The sequence below is a fragment of the Protopterus annectens genome, chromosome 8.part1 (assembly GCF_019279795.1).
Source record: "Protopterus annectens isolate FY-2018-M chromosome 8.part1, PAN1.0, whole genome shotgun sequence".
NCBI classification, from domain to species: domain Eukaryota; kingdom Metazoa; phylum Chordata; order Ceratodontiformes; family Protopteridae; genus Protopterus; species Protopterus annectens.
The window spans coordinates 523,507,857-523,527,925 of NC_056742.1; the positions used below are offsets into that span (position 1 = coordinate 523,507,857).

The 20,069-nt window shown below is 42.6% G+C and overlaps 1 protein-coding gene across 2 annotated transcripts in view; it reads left to right on the top strand.

Moving 5' to 3' along the window:
• Positions 1 to 20,069, top strand: part of LOC122810428 (zinc finger protein 638-like) — a 996,881-nt gene that overhangs the window by 657,393 nt on the left and 319,419 nt on the right. For both annotated transcript variants that reach the window (XM_044082041.1, XM_044082042.1), the window contains one exon: positions 5,410 to 6,478. In XM_044082041.1, the coding sequence (XP_043937976.1) occupies positions 5,410 to 6,478 (1,069 nt within the window). The remainder of the gene's footprint in view (positions 1 to 5,409; positions 6,479 to 20,069) is intronic.

Consider the following 20,069-nt stretch of genomic DNA (forward strand, 5'->3'; position numbering starts at 1 on the left):
CACCCAAGACAAATGGGTTCTGAATATTGTGTCTCAAGGTTACAGTTTCCACTTTCATACTTTTCCAAGGCTAAAAGGAATGCCAGACCTGCCATAAAAGCAATGGGCAGAGGCACAAAAACAAATTTCAGCCCTCGTGGACTTGAGAGGCTATTCAAAAAGTACCACAACAGGAACAAGGACAAGGTTTTTACTCAAGACTCTTCCTGGTCCCCAGAAAGGACAAGGCCCGGAGGCCCATACTAGACCTTTCAATTCTAAATACTTACCTGGATATTCCGAAATTCAAAATGTTTACATTACAGCAGCTTCTACCCATGCTGGGCAAGAAGGCTTGGCTTGTTACTCTGGACCTCAGAGGCATGCCTGCATGTCCCTATCAGACAAAATTGCAGAAGATACCTCCGATTCAAAGCTGGTACAACGCACTACCAATTCTCTGCACTGCCCTTTGGCTTATCTACTGCGCCCAGGGTCTTCACAAAGTTCCTGGCACCAGTAATTGCATTTTGCAGACAAAAAGGAATTCACATATATCCATACCTGGACGACTGCCTCATTCAAGCAGAGACAAAGGACATTCTTCTACAGCATCTGGTATTTGTAAAAAGGTTGCTAATTTGTCTAGGGTACACAGTAAACGAAAAGAAGTCAAAACTAGTGCCCTCACAACAGATTATATTCCTGGGTGCCAGCTTAAATACAACGGCCCAGATGGCTTACCTCACGCCAGACAAACAAGTTTCAACTTACTCAATATTTTCAACTACTGGCAAAAAAGTCCCATCTCCCTGCAAGAAAAATTCTGCAGGCCCTGGGATTCATGGCATCCTGCATACTACTAATACCATATGGCAGACTGCATATGAGGAAATTACAATGGTACCTAAAAAGTGTTTGGACTCAACACTCTCACAGTTTAGAAGCAGTAATACCAATGATTCCCTGCCTACAACAGGAGTTTCGATGGTGGGCACAGGCATGTCACCTAAACAAGGGTCAGCCTTTTACCCTACCCACAGCCAGGTAGACTCTAACAACAGATGTTTCGGATTACGCCTGGGGAGCACACATGGCAGGAAAATGCATTCAGGGCAAGTGGACCACAGACCAGATGCATCTTCACATCAATCAAAAAGAGATGTTGGCTGTTCAAAATGCCCTAACCGCTTTCAAGGACCTTCTGCATCCAGGACAATTATTATTAAAGACAGACAACACCACAGTAATGTGCTACATAAACATGCAAAGTGGCACTCATTCTTATCCCCTATGCAGGCAAGCCATGACCTTGTGGAACACAGCTCTAATTTATCAAGTTCACCTGCAAACGCAATTCCTGCCAGGGAAGAAAAATACTCTGGCAGACTATCTACGCTGAAATATCATGGACCCTCACAAATGGAAATTGAATCCACAAATCTTCAGCATGGTAACGCAAAAATGGGGATGCCCAGACATAGATCTTTTCACCTCCACACTGAATTGCCAACTACCAAAATTCTGCACAAGGACTTATCACAAACAAGCATGGAAAGTGGGTGCTCTTGTGTTCATCTGGAAAAACCTAAACGTTTATGCCTTCCCGCCACTGCCTCTCCTTTCAAAGGTACTCCTAAAAGCCAGACAAGAAAAACCACAGATGATCCTGATTGCTCCAGACTGGCCACGCCAGCACGGGTACCCTATCTTAAGGAACTTAGCTCAAGGCCCACCATGGATTTTGCCTCAAATTCCACACCTTCTGACTCAAAACAATCAGATCCTGCACGGTCAGCTCAAAACCCGAAACCTGGCTGCATGGCAGATTCATTAGTCAAACAGGCAACACCTCTCTCTAAAGCTGTTATGGATGTCATTTTGGAGGCCAGGAGGCCTAGCACCAGGAAAGCTTACTCAGACAAATGGAAAAGATTCTGCACCTGGAACCAGGCTCAAAGCCTTGACCCTCTTGTTCCAAACATTCCTCAGATTTTTCAATACTTAACTGAGATGCTGGACAGAGGTTTGTCCTCATCAGTTAAGATCCACGCCTCTGCCATTTCAGCACATTACAACACGGATCCTCCTTTATTCTCTCATCCCTTGCTAAAGCAGTACCTCAGAGGGGCTAAAAACATAAGACCGCCCCGGAGAGCACCAACACCAACTTGGGACCTCATTTTCATTTTGGAAAAACTAACCCTGACACCTTTTGAGCCAGCCAATACAGCCGATCTAAAATTTTTGTCATGGAAAACAGCTCTGCTCCTGGCAGTAACTTCAGCACGAAGAGTCTCAGAGCTACAGGCGTTAATGGCAGTGGAACCTTTTATAATTTTTCATCAGGACAGGGTTTCTTTAAGGACAAACCCTACCTTTATGCCAAAGGTGGTATCTAGTGTGGCTCTTAACCAAATCATCCATTTGCCAACTTTTTATCCAACCCCCCTGAATAAAGGGGAGAAACTTCTGCATTCTTTGGACATACACAGGCAGCTATGCTTCTACTTGGACAAAACAAAAGCTTTCAGGAAAACGGAACAACTGTTTGTAGCATATGCTGCAGGATCACAGGGCAAGGCCATCTCAAAGCAGACTATATCCAAATGGATAGGACACTGTATTCGTTACTGCTACACACAGCATGGAAAATCAGTCCCAAATAACATTAGGCCACATTCCACCAGGGCAACAGTCACTTCAACAGCCTTTCTCAGAGGAGTACCTACCAAGGAAATTTTGGAGGCTGCAACTTGGAGTTCAGTGCACACCTTTACCAAGCATTACCACCTGCCTCTTTACTCTAAATCCAGAGCAGGATTTGCCACTGCAGTTCTGCAGGGCCTCATAGCCAATCCTAACTCTTTATAGACCAGCCACCCAACCTTAGCTTTGGGATTCTGCCCAAGTGTAATGACTGCAGCAGTGTAACACAATGAACATAGTACAGTTTTGTACCTACCATAAATGTAGATGTTCGAGTGTTCACACTGCTGCAGTCCAGGTTACCCTCCCTCCATCCCCTCTGAACTAGCTGGACTTATCTATACCTTTCTATCCTATACAACCTTTGTGGTGTATTTGCTTGTAACTGAAGGTATTGTTTTTATTTTATATGTATATTTTTTATTAGCAATATGCATTGCCTACCTACTTGGGGGCACCTGACATCTGGGGCAAGAAAAACTGAAGAAAATGGCGTCTGATACATCTTGTATACCCCTGGCGCACTGACGTCAGGGAAGAAGCGACAGCAACCAACGCCGGACCAAGACTTTGGAACTCTGGTCGACTGCGGGACCGCCTGACGGCAGGATAACCCAAGTGTAATGACTGCAGCAGTGTGAACACTTGAACATCTACATTTATGGTAGGTACAAAACTGTACTTTTTTTGTGTTGTCTGGTTTGTGACGGGAGGTGCAGGTTTTTTGGGTGTCTGCTTTGGAGCTCTCTGATGCTTTTGCAGGTTTTTATTTAGAGCTTCCAAGTATAATTTAGTATATTTACGTGCATTTTTTGCCAGTGCTGGTTTAGTAGATCTGTGTGAGGCTGGAGGTGTGGAGCAAGTGTTAACCTTCTCAAGACGGTCTGTTCCAGTCTTGGGTGGAGAGACCTTAGCCTCCAGTTTGGCTGTATAATTGCATCTCTCGCATATGTTAGTGTTTTGTGGTAGGAGGAGAGGGTTGTCTGTGTACATGAGGCAGTTGTAACATTGTCTCAGGATACCCAGGTTCACCAGCTGGACTGGAGAGTACACCTGAAGTTCTTTGGTCATGCCTGAATAGTAGGGTGAGCTGCTTGGTTGCTGCGGGGTGGATAAAGAGCCTTGCCCTGCTGGGCAATCAAGTGTCTGAATATATTAGTGCTTGCTATTAGGTCTGAGCAAGTGCTGGACTGTAAGATGCTTTTTGATTGCTTAGGTTGAGAGTTTGACTAATTTCAAGAGACAAGTTTCAAGTTTTCCAGCTCCTTTTCCAGATATCCTTCTGTGTTTGATATCCCTGTTTCAGGAGGGGGCCAGCTTTTCTACATTTAAATTGCATTTGGCAGCCATTTCTAATTTTCATCCTAGTGCTGGGACCCACCTTTTCCTCTGGGTTATGCAAGTCCTTTCATGAAGGGCATATTCCTTCTTAGGCCTCTAGTCAAAGATCCTGCCCCTCCTTGGGTTCTGACTTTTATGCTGCAGTCTGTCACCCAAAGTCCATTTGAATCAGCTTATTCCGGTGATCTCAAATATCTTTCTCGGTAAAACGCTTTTCTGGTTGCGGTTACCTCAGCCAAGAGGGTTTCTGAATTGCAGGCCTTAAACTGCCATATATTGTTTTTCATAAGAACGTGGTGACTTTAAGAACTAATCCCTCCTTTATGCCTAAAGTTGCTACTGAAAGAAGTCTTAACCAGGACATCCAGTTGCCGGTTTTCTTCCCTAACCACTCTAGTAAGGGTGAATATCTCCTCCATACCTTGGATGTACATTGTCAACTGAGATCCTGTTTACATTGGACTAAACCATTCAGAAAATCTGATCAGTTATTTGTGGCCTTTTCCCCGAACAGGCGTGGTCAGGTGGTCTACAAATTAAGTTTCTAAATATTAATTTTTAAATGGATCTCTGGTTGTATTTCTCGTTCACTGTATGAGAAAGATGGAGCTGTCTCAGCCTCCTAAGACGCATTCTCTTTTGTCAGTGGCTACTACTTGGACCTTTGCTGCCAGGAAGTCCTTACATGAGATTTGTGCTGCAGCCTCTTGGTCCACTCCTCATACTTTTGTTGCTCATTATAAATTGGATGTGGTCTCCAGAGGCAGGGCGTCTTTTGGTTCCACAGTGCTCAGACATGTCCTTTCTTGGGGCCACCAAGGATTCTTTGTAGCTGGGGAGTCTGACTCAAACTTGAATATTGAAATGGATAACATGAGATCAATAGCTGTGTACTTACCATAACCTAGTATCTCTTATCTTGTTTCATTATTTATAACGTCCCGCCTTCCATCCCCCTTCAATGTTTGTGGTGATTCTGGAGAGGCTGGGGTTTTGGCCCTTGAGCTCCCACTGGAGAGGCTGGGGTTTGAGCCCTTGAGCTCCCACCTCTTGCTGTTCTAATGCTATTGTTGCCTATGTCAAGGTAGATAGTCAGGTACCCTAGTGGTTTTGTATCCTTGGTCAACAAACTCTATCTGAGCGTTTGAAGGTAGAAAGAGATTATGGGAGGAGCTCGCGCCTTGAATCTACTTTGTAAAGTTCTGATCGGTTCAGACATCAGATCCAAGACCCAGATGTGATGAATAATGAAATATGAACACAGATACCTAGTTATTGTAATTAAGTAACTGTTATTGCTGTATACCTCAAGATCTGAGTTTTGATTTGGTTTGCATTTTTTCTCTTCTGATTCTAACAGTCTTGTTTCTTATTTTGTAGCACTGACAAGAACAGTACTGTTGAATCTGCATCAAATACTGATAAAGTTGCACCTTCTTCGAATACCACTGAGGATTCTACAAAAACATTGGCTACTACCAGTTCCCAGCCGAAAGCTACAGCTGCATTACATTCTTCATGCACATCCAAGGATGCAGGGAAGCCCAAAGCAGTTGGCAAACCTAAAGAGGTGAAAGGCTCTGCGATTGTATCAAAGAAGCCGTCTGTTCCTCCTAGTAAACTGAGCCCTGCAGCAGCAACTACTGTCAAATCAAGTTCTGCATCCCTCTCTCCTATCAAACCTAACTTATCACCTAGCTTTGCTACAAAGGAAAAAACTGCATCCGTTCCTGCTACCAAGCCTGCACCTGCTTTGGTTTCTCCAGCAAAGCCCAAATCTGAGCCTATAACCTTTTCTTTTGTTGTTCCAGAGGAGAAGTTAAAGGCAGCCATAGAATCTTCCACTTTGTCTAGTGAAGAAGGAAAGCCTACTTCATCCTCTGTTTCTTCAGGTCATTCAAAAGCTGCAGCAGTTTCTTCTACCCCTTGTACAGAAAAACCTAAATTGGTAGCAGATACTGCAACGTCTGAAGAGCAGATGGATGAAAATGGCAAAGAATCACAAAACAAAACAGTTGCTGTTCCTTCTGCGGTAGATGACCTGCATCTAGCTGCTGCAGATAGTGAAATTGCTGCAGGAGCAGTTTCCAAGATTGCTTTAAGTCAAACTGATGCACCCTGTGCAAAAGGTCCATTTCAGAAAAGTGAGACAGTGCCAGCAAAAAGTGACAGTAAATCAAAACTTGCCACAAAGCAAGATACTAGAAAGGAAAGTGACACAGGAAAACATTTATCAACCGATACAAAACAGTTATCCCACACTAGTAGCACTAGGCACAGCCTTGATTGCAATAAAGACAGAGTCAGTCATTCTGCCACTAGGTCTGGTAGCAGAAGAGGACATTCTCCCTATGAGAAAGACAGAAGGCTTGAACATAAAGATATTTCTAGGTATTGTCGTGAGAGAGAAAGATCATCAGGTGGCAAACGGGATGATGACAGAAGCAAGGTGAGACTTTCACCTTTTTTACTTCATGGAATTTTGGTAACTTTTTCTTTGTAGTTTGTGCAATGGTTTGTGCTTCCTATATTGAGAAATATGCTTCTAAGAGGGATTTTTTTGTCTGTACAACTGATGAGTCCATTTTTAAGATATTTTGTGTACATGCAAGTACACATTTCTGTCATTAGGCCTTAGTGTCATCTATTAGTATACAAGGGAGCTCATGATGTTCTTCGTCTTCCATTGCTGCAGTCCTGACTATTGGTAGTCCGCTGCCCCCCAGTCGCAGAAATACCCAGAGTATAGGCTGGGCGCCGTCGGTTTAGACCGACGCCAGGCGTCGCCAGGGTTTCACGCCGCGGCACCACGCCATTTCCTTCGTCTTTTTGCCACATGGTCCAGATGGAAAGCATTTTAGCAATGCAGGTTACGTTTCAGATTTTCGTTCCGAACCGTTTCTTCAGACCGGACAGAGTGGTAAAGTAACTTGGTAACATTTTGGTTTTGTTTTTTTGCCTCAGTATTTAATGTATTTAAAGGGGAAAGAGAAGATTTGTATTCTTGTGTATTTCTACGGAGAGCAGATATATTATACATTATATATACCTTGTATACCTTTTTTAACGCCGTTGTTGGTTTTGTTGATTGTGTGCTAGATTTGTTTGATTTTTTAAATAGCATAGATAATTGTGCTAGGGTTGTGCTTTGGAGAAGCGTTGCAATTATAATTAATATGCCGGCCGCATCATCCTCCGCCAAGCGCAAGGACAAAAAGAGTGACAAGGAGGGGAAACTAGTGTCCAGTCCCGGGTTCCTTAGTCTTTAGTAGTGGAGCTAGAGGCTTTGGCCAGAGGTCCAGCAGTTTCTCAGGAGTCTCCTTTATTGTGCAGGCGAAGATAGCCCAGGTTGGGGGAGGGGGTGAGGAAGAGGGGGTTGGGCTTTGAGGTCTCTTTGAGGTTACTGTTTACTCCCTCTGTTGCCAAAAGTTGGTAGAGGAGGCTTCTCTTCGACGAGGGAAGCTTCTTTTCGAGGAGGCTTCTATTCTCCTTGCTTGTGCCTAAAAACTAATCAGAATGCCTAATTATGCCTAAGAAGAATCTACCCTAAAAGGAGGCAGAGGGTATTTCTGATAAGAGGCCTAGGTTCTAAACTACAGATAAGAGTTTTAGGGATGAACAGGAACAGGAGAGTTTCAGACGTACTCACAACAATCAGATGTTTCTGTCTCTTCTGGATACAGATGGATTCCTCCTTGGATGATTCCACTGATGATTTTTTCACTTTAACTTCTCCTCCTTTTGGAGAACTTTTACTTTTAGACTCTGAGGGGATGATTTGCACTTTAAATTGAGAATAGGAATTCTCATGTTACCAGTATTCAGCTAGGAGGTTCTGGCCTCTGGTGGTACTGTTGGTGCCTGCTTGTCCTAACCTGTTGAATGATTTTCCTGCCAGCTGTGCCTGGCTTCCCCCTGCCCTGCCTCCTAGCCTTAGAGATCTGTGAGGGTTTAGGTAGGTCCCAAGGCCCGAAGCCCAGGAGTATTTGTTATAGGGCGAAGATTGTTAAAGCTACTGTGGTGTTTAAAGGGGGTACCCTCTTGGAAAAAATTAAGGGTTAAAAGATAGGTGGGGTATGAAGGTATTGAACTTCAAGAAAGTGTGCTAAAGACGGTGTTGTTACTATGAGGGCTCTAGGAAAGAGGCGTTTCTGGTTTTGAAATTGTTCAGAAATCTAAGGGTGGTTATTGGTGCCCAGGTGTATGCTTTGATGCTGCATGCTGGTTGAGAGTGTAAAGAATTGCTGGATTTGGTTTTTGTGTCTGAACAATTCAGGGCAGCATTCTTTGCAGTGTGGTTTTGTGCTACTTTCTCTAGGCTTGCATGTGCTGCTCACTTCTTCGCATGTTCTTACATGAGCATGTTAAGGTTTTTCTTTTTTAGAAGCTTTACAGTCTGATGTGGGAGTCTGCTTAGTCCTGTGGAAGTGTTTTAGTTTTTTTGCAGACGGAGCCCTATTTTAAGAAAATGACAGACAAGATTAAAGGGACAAAAGTAAGTTGCCTTGCTATTGCTAGTAGGGCTTCGGAGTAGGGGTTGGCTCAAGGTCAGGTTAGGCTCAGACTGGGGTGTTCCCCAGTCAGGGCGAGGGGTCATGGAGGGTGGTAATCAGAGGGCTCAGAGTTCATTTGCAGATTCATCTAGATCAGGCAATTCTTTGGAGAGAAGACTGAAGCAGACCCAATGACCTGCCTTTTCAGCTGCCAGTAGATTTTGCTTTTTCCAGCTCCTTTGGGAGGAGATTCATTCCTTCCATCGATATTGGCAAAGAAAAGGGCAAAGTGAAGATACCTTGGATATACTCAAGAGGGATGGGACAGATTTTATCCATTCATCCCCCTTTCAAGGGCATGCCCTGTGTCAGAAAGGAATCAAAACTTTCCTCTCCGCTCTTAATTAGTGCTCAAGAAGGGGAGTAGTCAGTCTCAAAGTTCTCAGATAGGGGTAGGGTTTCTTGGTTGTTGGTAGGACCAATTTTATTCATTTTACCTCAACTGGTACCTTATATTTCTGGAATCCTTACTTGGACAATAGTGGATCTATACTCTCAGGAATACCATTGGTTTACCTTAAGCTGTTGCAGGGCAAGTCGAAGATACCTTGTTGGTAACTTTGGTTACCAAGTCTGGGTCCCTCTCAAGGGATGGTCTCTTCATGCGCCAAGAAGCTCTCTGGTTTCATTATATAAGGCTAAGTTCAAGGCATTCAGCATTTCTGGCATCAGGACTGTGCTTCTGCTGGTTCAAATCATGCCTAGGTCACGCTGCCTTCAAGGCCAGTATCTTCATGGCATTCTGGACCATGGTCTGCTTTACTGAAGCTTTCATCAGATTTCAAATCAATCAAGATATGCTGGGAGGATGAAATGATAGTGAAAAGAAACCTAAGGTAGCTACACAACTGTCATTAAAATCATACTAAGTACTCAACCTTCTCAATTGTGGCTCAGGAAATAGAAGCCAAAAATTCTTTTTAACCTCGGACAAACAAAAGAGAGTGTGTCACTTAACGTGAGACCAAATGGAATCTTGTATTTAATCCAAAGACAAACAAAGAGTGCCATTAGGTACATGCACTCTTCAAAATTCTAGTGCTGACTGCACTGAGACATTACTTTGATGCAGGTGCTACAACTTGTTCAAATGTATGGACCAAGCACTGCCACATATGACACTGTTACAACCCAACAGATGCTGGATGAAACAGGAGCTTGTTAATGGCAGTACGATTGTCAAAAGTTCAAATAATTGCAGAAAAAGGATATCATTGTAAGGGGCTCCTCAGGTCACCACATTGCAACATGGCTCTGGCGTTCTGTGCCAGAGGCAGAAGTGGAATCAAAACGACACGACACAGGACGCACTGTACATACATCACAGAAATTGAACAGACAACAAGACATCAATGCAGGCAAGCAACAGCTTCTACATATCAACACCAAGGCAATGCAAGCAGCAGACACAACGCTTTCTACTACGCAGCATGGAAAGGGCAAGAACACATTCTATTCTAAATGCACACACAAAATGATTGTGGTGAATCATTCTGCCAAAAAAGGCAGTGTTAGTGAAACTGCAGGCAAGAAATTTTCAGATGTTGCTAGATGGCCTGCAGATAAGGCTTCTGGCAAAACTTACTTCAGGAGCACAGGAAGCCTCCATGGCACATGTTTTTCATCACACAATATGGATACAGGAGGTCATCTGTCTATCTTCAAACCTCTCATTCATTGCCATTCCAGACTCAGATCTTCTTCTGGCTAAGGTTAAAGTTGTCAGCTAAGACAGGGCCAAGCATGATTAATCTTGCACAAAAAGGAGTTTGCAACACTGGTATCAGAGCTACGGAGTCGGTTTGATTTCTGAGTTTGGCTCTGTCTCTGCCTCATTCTAGTTATCTCTTCTTGGCCTGTCATCTTTAAAGGTATTACTTCACTCTCCTCTGCAGCAGACAATGCATCTCTCTTTTTTCATCCAAGCAATTTTATTTGCAGAAATCAAGTCTGGTAAGGGATTGTGACATGGTTAAGACCTTCCATTCTTTGTTGTTGATTTTTCAGTTGGGATCTCAATTTTGGAAGCAAGCTCTTTTCCTCATCCTGACAGCTGGATGACAAAATTTTTGAAGCTAATCACTTTCTCTATTCCTAGACAAGTTCAGCTCAATCCTTATGGAATTTGGAGTTGCTAGTCTTATTGTTAGGTGATGATTGTTTTAATGCACAAGATTAGATTTCAAAATTTAAACCTTAATTTGGAATTTCTCTCAATTTTTTGAGTGTGGAACTATAATAAAATACACTTTTTCTGGACAAAGAATAAAAATTCGGGACAGTTTGATTCTCTGCTTTTGTATTCACTCTCATTATTTTTTACTCCCACCCACCTGCTTTGAGGGCTGTTGCTTTTTTCTTTATTTTTAGGAGATATAAGCTTTTACTAACAATTACTCTCCTGCTAAGGATTTTGGAATTGGAAGGGGAAAAATGTTTTCTATTACTCTTTAAGCCAAACTATAGTGCTTGGCTGAAATACTTGTTATGGAAGATCTGTTTTTGTTGGGGTTTAACATTATTACTTTTATAAAGAGTTTTTTTGCTTTAGGTTTTTATGGCCTTTTTATCATTTAATAAGGATAGTCTAGGTATCGTACTTTAGCAATACACAGAGCATGCTAATATTATTTATGAGTTTGCCAACTTACCAAAACATTCATTCTATAAGCATTTACTTTTTTGAGTTGAGTTTTCATATAAAGATTTTCAGCAACGAATTATGATGTAAGGAGGCCATTTTTGCATTCAGCTACTTGCCACTCAGAATTCCTACAGGTGGTTGGAGGCATTGTTTCTTTTAAACTAACTTTCAGGGCATAAGCATGTCAATTGTGTTATCTTTACGGTGGATTGGCTGGGCATTATATTTTGTTTCTCTGATCAGCATGGGGCTCAATTGCTTTCCTTAGTACTCATTTCCTAGTCATACTGCGCCTTGCATAACAGCATTTCTATTCACTATAACTGTAGAATATTTGGAGTATGCTTTGTGGAGCAACTAATGGTATTTACAGTTTTTCTTTCATCTTGCTCACTTGTCCTAAAGACCATAGTCTTTCTATGTTTAGTACTTGTGTAGTAGTTATCAGCGCCTACTTATTGCTGTTTTTGTGACTGCCCTTATTCCTGTAACTATGACATATAATAGTGTTGAGGTTTATGACTGGTCTTTAGAAGGCAGGTTTGTGGGTTTTGTAATGTATTTACATGTAGATGTACGGGTTCCACGTACTACAGTGTACCCTTTGGTTAGCATGCTCTGGGGCATGTTTTTGTGTTAGTGAGTTTACATGATTGGATATAACTTTTTTGCTGGACTACACGTGTATATGCAGGACATGTTTTTACTGCAGGTTTTGGGAGCATGCTGGTGGGTCTTCTGATTTTTGGTGCTGGTGCCTTTTTATGGCTTGAAGGCTGGATGAGGTCATGTATTGTCTAGTAATTATCCCCTTTGCCCAGAAAGTGTGTGAGGAGTTCTGACATACCATCTGACATCATGCTGACACTTAGATGAAAGTGACAGATGTCTTTAAGTAATGGAGGGGGCATCACTTGATGTACACACCAGACAATTTAATATCATTTTCACTGAAAAAATATTATTCTACTAAGTGTCTGCCTTTAAGAGTACACTGCCTGACAAAACCCCTCTGACATACACACAAAGATGAGTGATTGTTAAATGGACTTTTGGGTATTTAGATCAAGGGAAGTACAGTGAAAGAACTGGGCATGACAAGGAAATGTATCTCTACTCAGACTGACAGTGAAAATGTCCCCTTCTCTGTTTCTTCACTAAAACACAGTGTACCTCTTTGATCTTCATAGATGGTCACTGTAACAATGAATTATAACGTGATTTTCTCCACTGTATGCTTTTCCCCCCAGTCTGTTTTCACCCGTGCCATTATTTCTATGAACACCATTGCTGATTTCATGTCAGCATTTCTTGGATCTATGGTCGGTCCACAGGTTACTTGGGTAGGCATTGCTAAGTCGTTTCTCTTCAATATTTCCTACAACTGAAGTTGTGTGGTCTGTGTGTAGTGGCTAATGCTTTTTTTTTAAAATAAGAAAACCTTTATTAATTTAACATATTTACAAATATATACACAGGAAGAAATTCAACATCACATGTAGTTGTACAGTGATAGAAATACATTGAATCATCAAGATAATCTTGTACAGTTAACACATTGAGTCTTGGCATTTCCGTGGCAACATATCAGTGTTATCCCAGCCGCTAAACGTCTTAGTATGTGTAATGATGTGAGGTAGTTCCAGCTGTCCATATGTATGATATATGAGCATGATTATGATATCTGGACTAGAAATGAAAATGCTCTGTTTATGTGTTCAGGCTAGATTTGTCTTTTTTGTCATAGAAGTAGTACCAAAGGACATTCGAGGGGGTTTATGGTAGGCCAGATTGGAATATAGGGAGGTGTATTGGCAGGTCACTTTAGCCTCAGGTAGATTTCCTGGTCTTAACGAGTATGTTTCCATTGCCCCAGGGTTAAAATTAAGGGCAGCAAAATTATAAAACTTTTTTGATAAGAATTAGTGTATGTGTTTTAACAGCAAGTTTTTTTCATGTAATATTTATATTGGTCACTAGATGGTAATACACTTGACAATTGTTGAACTGTTAAACTAGATTATATATATTAGATTATATATATGTTTTTAAATGGAAGTTTTTTTACAATGTTTTAACATAAGTAGTTGTTTACCTCTACTGTCATCCTATCATGTAGGCATTTATCTACATATATATTTACTAACTTAGTTTTATATATTTGGTTTTGATTCCAGTTTAGGTTTATATATATATATATATATATATATATATATATATATACACGTTTATTTATATATATATATATATATATATATATATATATATATATATTTGGGTCTACTTCATAAGATCGGCAGACCATTTGATGGATATTCATTTGGTGGACAGCTCATTTGGTCGACAACGAATATTCAAGGCACTTAACAGGGATTTGCCCCCTCCCCAATGTGCGACCCTGGAGTTGATGTATAGTTAGAGGGGGTATGGGGGCACAGCCCTCCACCTATTTTCATTTAAAATGTGTAGTATTTGTTGTATTTTCAAGTTTTAAAAGGAAATAGGTGAGGGGCTTCGCCCTCCCACACCCCCCCCTAACTATATATGTCAACTCCAGGGTCGCACAATATTGGGGAGGGGGCAAATCCCTAAGTGCCTTGAATACTGGTTGCCGACCAAATGAAGGTCTGAAGGTCGATCAAATGGTCTGTCGATCTTATGATATTTTTATATTTATATATATATATATATATATATATATATATATATATATATATATATATATATATATATATAATTTTTTTGGTATGTATTAGTAAGGGTTAATGTTCAATGGGCATCAAATGCATTTTATTTGTTAATTAATTAACTAGTTTGTATATAAGCCTTATTGGCATTTAATGCATTATTTCTGTCTGATAGTCTGTAGAAGGACGAAAATGTATATGTAGTGTGGGCATTTATCTGTTTTTCAAGTGGAAATAAACTTTCTTGTGGAGCCGAGTTTTTCATCAGTGACTCCTTGCAGCCCTTTGTTTTTTGGTTGTGGTCGTATTTCGAGGATTGTCTTTATTTCTTGGATTTGTAGTTCGAGCTGTGCCAGAGGGACTGTAAGGGCAATCCATGTGTAACATGCCAGCATAGCTAGCTGTAGTTTTGTAAAGAATTGTATGTTGTTTGAATATCAATCAGATTTGTGCAGATGTTTGTTTTAAAAATGAATTTTTAAAGTTGCTTTTGTTAAAAATATAGCAGTGGGTCCTGCTGGACAGAAAAGAAAATTGTGCATGTCAGACTGTATTATTGTAACTGATGAAATATGTATATTTTAACAGGGGATACTGGAAGAGAAGGTGTTAAGCTCAGCCCAGCTAACCTTGAGAAAAATAACTTGAAATTAAATGACATAAAGATATCTCACCGGTCTGAATGCAGCCAGGGATACAATGTCTGTGAAAAGTCGGGACTCTGATCCTGCTCTATTGATGATCTTCATATTTAACTGTTGCAGTCATCACACTTGGGTTATCTGCCTGCAGGTAGCCCTCAGTCGGCCCGAATGCGAGAGTCTTGGGATTTCTGCGTCGGATGCTGTCGCCTCTTCCATGACGTCAGATCGTCAGGGGTGTAAAACATGCAGCCAACGCCATTACATCAGTCTTTTTTGATGAGAAGGCGCCTGAAGTAGAAGCAGTTCACAAGTCCCGGTCGGCCGCTACCTGAAATTTTCGTTTTTCGAGTTTCAGACCTGAAGTATTCTAAAGCTGAGTACCCCGTTGGGATTCTCTTTTCTTGCTCTAACAAATGTAAAAAAAAAATTAACAATTCTCTTGCCTGTGAAAAGCAAATACCTCCGAGATTTTCATTCTTACTTTGTCACCTGTTTAGGCCCAGACCACGACATCCCTAGCTGTCGGTTTTGTGCCTTGTTTAACACCCGAGCCATTCGTCGTCTGGCTATTTTTGTAGCTAAATTTTTGCTCCCATTCTTCATGTTCTGAAATGGCTTCAGTAAGTCATCCGACTACCGATCTTCCGAAAAAGCCCAAAGACAGAGACAGGCCGCATAGGTCAAAAACTGCCGACGACGCTTCCCTTAAGCTTGTCGCTAGTCCACTGGTACTCAGTGAGGCACCTTTGCAGCCCCTGATGACTGCTTAGATTCGCTGGCCTGTGCTGAGACCCATTCGGATGCCTCGAGATGCTGCTTAGACTATGGAACCTGCCGATGCCTCTACCTTGGATGGGTCCGGAGCCACTGTGCAGGCACCGGCTTCTGAGGGTGTATTCCGACCTATCGATATTCATATTAAACCAACAACTTCATTTCCTACTAAAACTACCGAGTTTCTCAGGCCCAGAGTTCGCACTACACCTATAAAACAGACGTCCAAAGTGCATGCTCACCCTCCCATGCCACAAAAACAAATGCTTAGAATGGCTGAAGACCTTATTACTCTAATTAGGGGAAGCCAGCTTTCCTCTGCCAAAATACAAAGAATTGAATTTCCTTCTGATTCTACAGACCAGGAGTCTGATGACTGTGACCCTTCTGATTACCAGGACATACCTGTATCTACCTGTGAGGATTCAGATGCAGAGGAATCCATTCTCTCTGCCTCCCCTCCAGAGGATTTCTCTTTTGGTGAAACCTTGCATATCTTAAGAGAGCATTTCCGCTGGGAATGTCAGGACTATCCTCAGTCCAAAAAGAGACTTGGGGAATTTTTAGATTTTGCTTCAACACAGGCCTCTAGCTATATACCCCCTGTCCTGGATATTGTAGACAATGTCTTCTTGGAGTCCAGTCTTACTTCTGACACCACTTCTGACACCTTACTACCAGCTCCTAGAAAACCTGACCAGTACTACAGAGTACCCGATTCTCATAAATTTCTCTCTAAGAATCCTACTGTGGATCCAGAGACCATTTCCCAGGGACCTAAAGGCTTTAATGGTACTACAGCCAAAAACCCTACCCCTTCAGGCAGGGATTCTAGAGCTTTAGACAGATGGGATAAGAAGGGTGTATACCTCTGCAACTCTTGCCATCAGGGTTTTGAATTGCCAGTTTCATATGTTGAAGTACCAGCAACATATGGAACTAATTAAACAAAAAAATGGTGTTACTTCCAGATTGTGCAGCAAGTAAAGATTTACAAGAGTTAATGAATTCTGCAAACCAAATGAGTAAACATACTTTGCAGTGTGGGTTTGATGCCCTAGAAGCATCTTGCATGGCTGCTGTCACTGGGTCTGTACTGAGAAGGCATGCTTGGCTAAAGGAACAAATCTTGCCTGACCATGTCAAAACAAAATTACTAGATGCTCCATTAAATCAGGAGCGCTTGGCACAAAAGCAGAAGTAGTTCTTAAGCTAAATCTATGCAATCAATCAAATATTTCTTACAGGTGCAGCCACCTAGATTCAGTAGGCATTGACCTTCAAAAAACTGGTCCTTTTCAGTCCCTCTCAGGCCTTTAGTCCAAACCCAGGGGAAACGGACCACCAAGACTACAGTCTCAGGGTATGCAGAGATCTAAACAATGGAGTGGTTCCACTTCAAACCAGGGAGTGGTAAACCACCCCTTATGGAAAAAGTTCACAGTGACTTTCCAGTTATCCTTCCCAGCCATGCCCATATACTTGGGCCCCTAGGAGGAAAACTTGCCCTTCATGCAAAAATCTGAATATTCATTACTCAGGACCAATGGGTTCTAAACATTGTATCCCAGGGATATAGATTCTACTTCCACTCACTGCCAACAGCAAGCGAGTTGCCAGACTTTCCTCCAAACCAGTGGGCAGAGGCTCAAAAGCAAGTACTTTCCTTTCTCCATATCAGGGCTATTCAACCTGTTCCAGTAGAACAAAGAGGACAGGGTTTGTACTCCAGACTGTTCCTGGTGCCCAGAAAAGAGAGATCTTGGCACCCTATCCTGGATCTATCAATTCTCAACACCTTTCTGGTGGTCTCAAAATTCAAAATGCTTACACTGCAACAGCTTCTTCCTATGCTAGCCAAGGATGCTTGGTTAGTCACCCTAGACTTAAAAGAAGCTTATCTGCACATCCTCATAAGGGAGTCTTGCAGGAAATGTCTACGTTTCAGAGCAGGCTCTATGCACTATCAATTCTCTGCACTTCCCTTTGGCTTATCTACCGCGCCCAGAGTATTCGCAAAATGCCTGGCTCCAGCCATTGCATACTGCAGGCAGAGAAATATCCAAATCTACGCATACTTGGACGACTGCCTGATTCAGGCGAACAGTCAGGAATTGCTACTTCAGCACGGCTTTTCTCACTCCAGAAAAGCAGGTCCACCTGACAAACTATTTTAAACTAGTGGCCAACAAAACCCAGCTATATCTGCAAGGAAAATACTGCAAGCCCTAGGGTTCATGGTCTCATGCATTCTGCTAATTCAATATGCAAGACTGCATATGAGGAAACTTAAGTGGTACTTAAAAAGTCTCTGGTGTCACAATTCTCAGTACCTGGAAATGGTAATTCGTATCATACCTTGCCTAAGGGCAGAGTTCTTTTGGTGGGCAGAAGCATGCAACCACCACAAGGGACTTCCTTTCACTCAACCGCTCGCCACCCAAACCCTGACAACAGACTCGTCAGACTATGCGTGGGGGGCTCACATGGCAGGCAAATGCATTCAAGCCAAATGGAGCCCAGAACAAATTCCCATGCATATCAATCAAAAAGAGATGCTAGCTGTACAGAATGCTCGGACAGTCTTCAAATACCTTATCCTTCCAGGACAGCTCCTGATGGACAACACCACAGTTATGTGGTATATAAGCAGGGCAGGACTCATTTTTACTCACTCTGCAGGTTAGCCATGGCTCTGTGGAACACAGCCTTGAGCATCCAAGTGCACCTACAAGATCAATTCCTGCCAGGCAAGCAAAATTCACTGGCAGACTTGAGCAGAAATCTGCTGGACCCTCAAGTGGAAACTGGAACCCAAGTCATTCAAACTTCTAACCCTGAGGTAGGGAGCATTAGAGGTGGACCTTTTTGCCTCCCCCCAAAACCATCAGTTGAACAAATTTTGCACCAGGAACCCTCACAGCAGAGCCTGGAAGGTGGACGCCCTATCATTTACATGCATAAACCTCTGAATTTATGCCTTTCCTCCTCTATCAAAATACTACTCAAGATCAAACAGGACAGACCAAGGCCAAGCCTTATTGCACCAGACTGGCCACGCCAGCACTGGTACCCACTCCTACGTAGTCTGACAACAGTGCCACCCTGGCACCTACATCAGACACCTTCCCTGGTGTCTTAGCAGGAGGGACAGATTTTGCATCCACAGTTGCAAACCCTAAACCTTGCAGCCTGGCTTATCCCATGAGTACACCACCAGCATCCCTCAGCAAACAGGTGCTGGACGTCATCCTGGAGGCCAGAAGGCCCAGTACTAGGAAGTCCTATTATGAAAAGATTTTGTTCTTGGAGTCAGTCTCAAGGAAAAGGACACAGCTGTGTCCAACTTACCTCAAATCCGTGATTACCTAGCAGAGCTGCTCCACAGAGGCATATCCTTCTCCATTAAGATTCGTGCCTCTGCCATTTCAGCTCATTATAATACTGAGCCTCCTCTCATTTCTCACCCTCTCATCAAGCAGTTCCTGAGAGGAGCTAACAGTTTAAGGCCCCTTAGGAGAGCTCCCACCCCGGCTTGGGACCTTAACTTTGTACTAGAAAAGCTCACACCTCCCCCTTTTGAACTTGCTGCTTCAGCAGAGTTAAAATTCCTGTCTTGGAAAACAGCCTTACTTCTAGCTATTACTTCAGCAAGAAGAGTGATGGCGGTGGAGCCCTTCATTATTTTCCATGCTGACAGGGTTTCCCTCAGGACTAACCCCTTCCTTTATGGCCAAAGTGGTATCCAGTGTGGCTTTAAACCAATCCATCCATTTGCCAATCTTTTTCCCTAATCCCCTGAATAGAGGGGAAAGGATCATGTACTCCTTGGACGTGCACAGACAGCTCATGTTCTACCTTGACAGGACTAAGCCTTTCAGAACATATGACCAGCTGCTAGTCAGCTTTGCTTCAGGGAGAGAGGGCAAGGCCATTTCGAAGTAAACCATTTCCAAATGGATAGCACACTGCATCCATTTATGCTACAGGCACCGTGGAAAACCTACCCCTCTGAGGATCAGAACTCATTCCACTCAAGCTACTTCAACCTCTGTAGCATTTCTCAGGGGGCTCCCCACCATCCTGGAAGCTGCAACCTGGAGTTGTGTACACACCTTCACCAAGCATTACCACTTACCTTCTTTTTCTAAATCCAGAGCTGGATTTGCTGCAGCAGTCTTACAAGGCCTGCTAGCCAGCCCCAACACTTCTTGACTGCCTCCACCCTTCCTCAGCTTTGGGTGTCAACCCAAATGTGATGACTGCAACAGTGAAACACGAAGAACATAGTACAAATGTTCTTTGTGTTTCACTATTGCAGTCATTACATTTGGGTAATCTGCTGGCAGGTTGCCCTCAGTCGGCCTGATTAACAAAGTCTTGGGTCCTGCTTCGGTTGCTGTCCCTTTTTCCATGACATCAGGTCGTCATGGGTATAAAACATGCAGCCGATGCCATTACATCAGTCTTTCTTGCTGTACGGTGCCTGAAGCAGAAGCAGTTCGCAAGTGCTGGTCGGCCGACTCCTGAAATTTTCGTTTTCGAGTTTCAGAACCGAAGTCTTCAACTTAAAGCTAAGTACCCGTTGAAACTTTTCTTGCTCCTTACAGATGTCAGTAAAAGTTAATAATTGCATTACTTGTGGAAAGCAAATACCTTCATAAAGATTTTAATTCGTACTGTATTCCTTGCCTAGGCCCTGACCACGATGTACCTTGCTGTCGATTTTGTGCTTTAA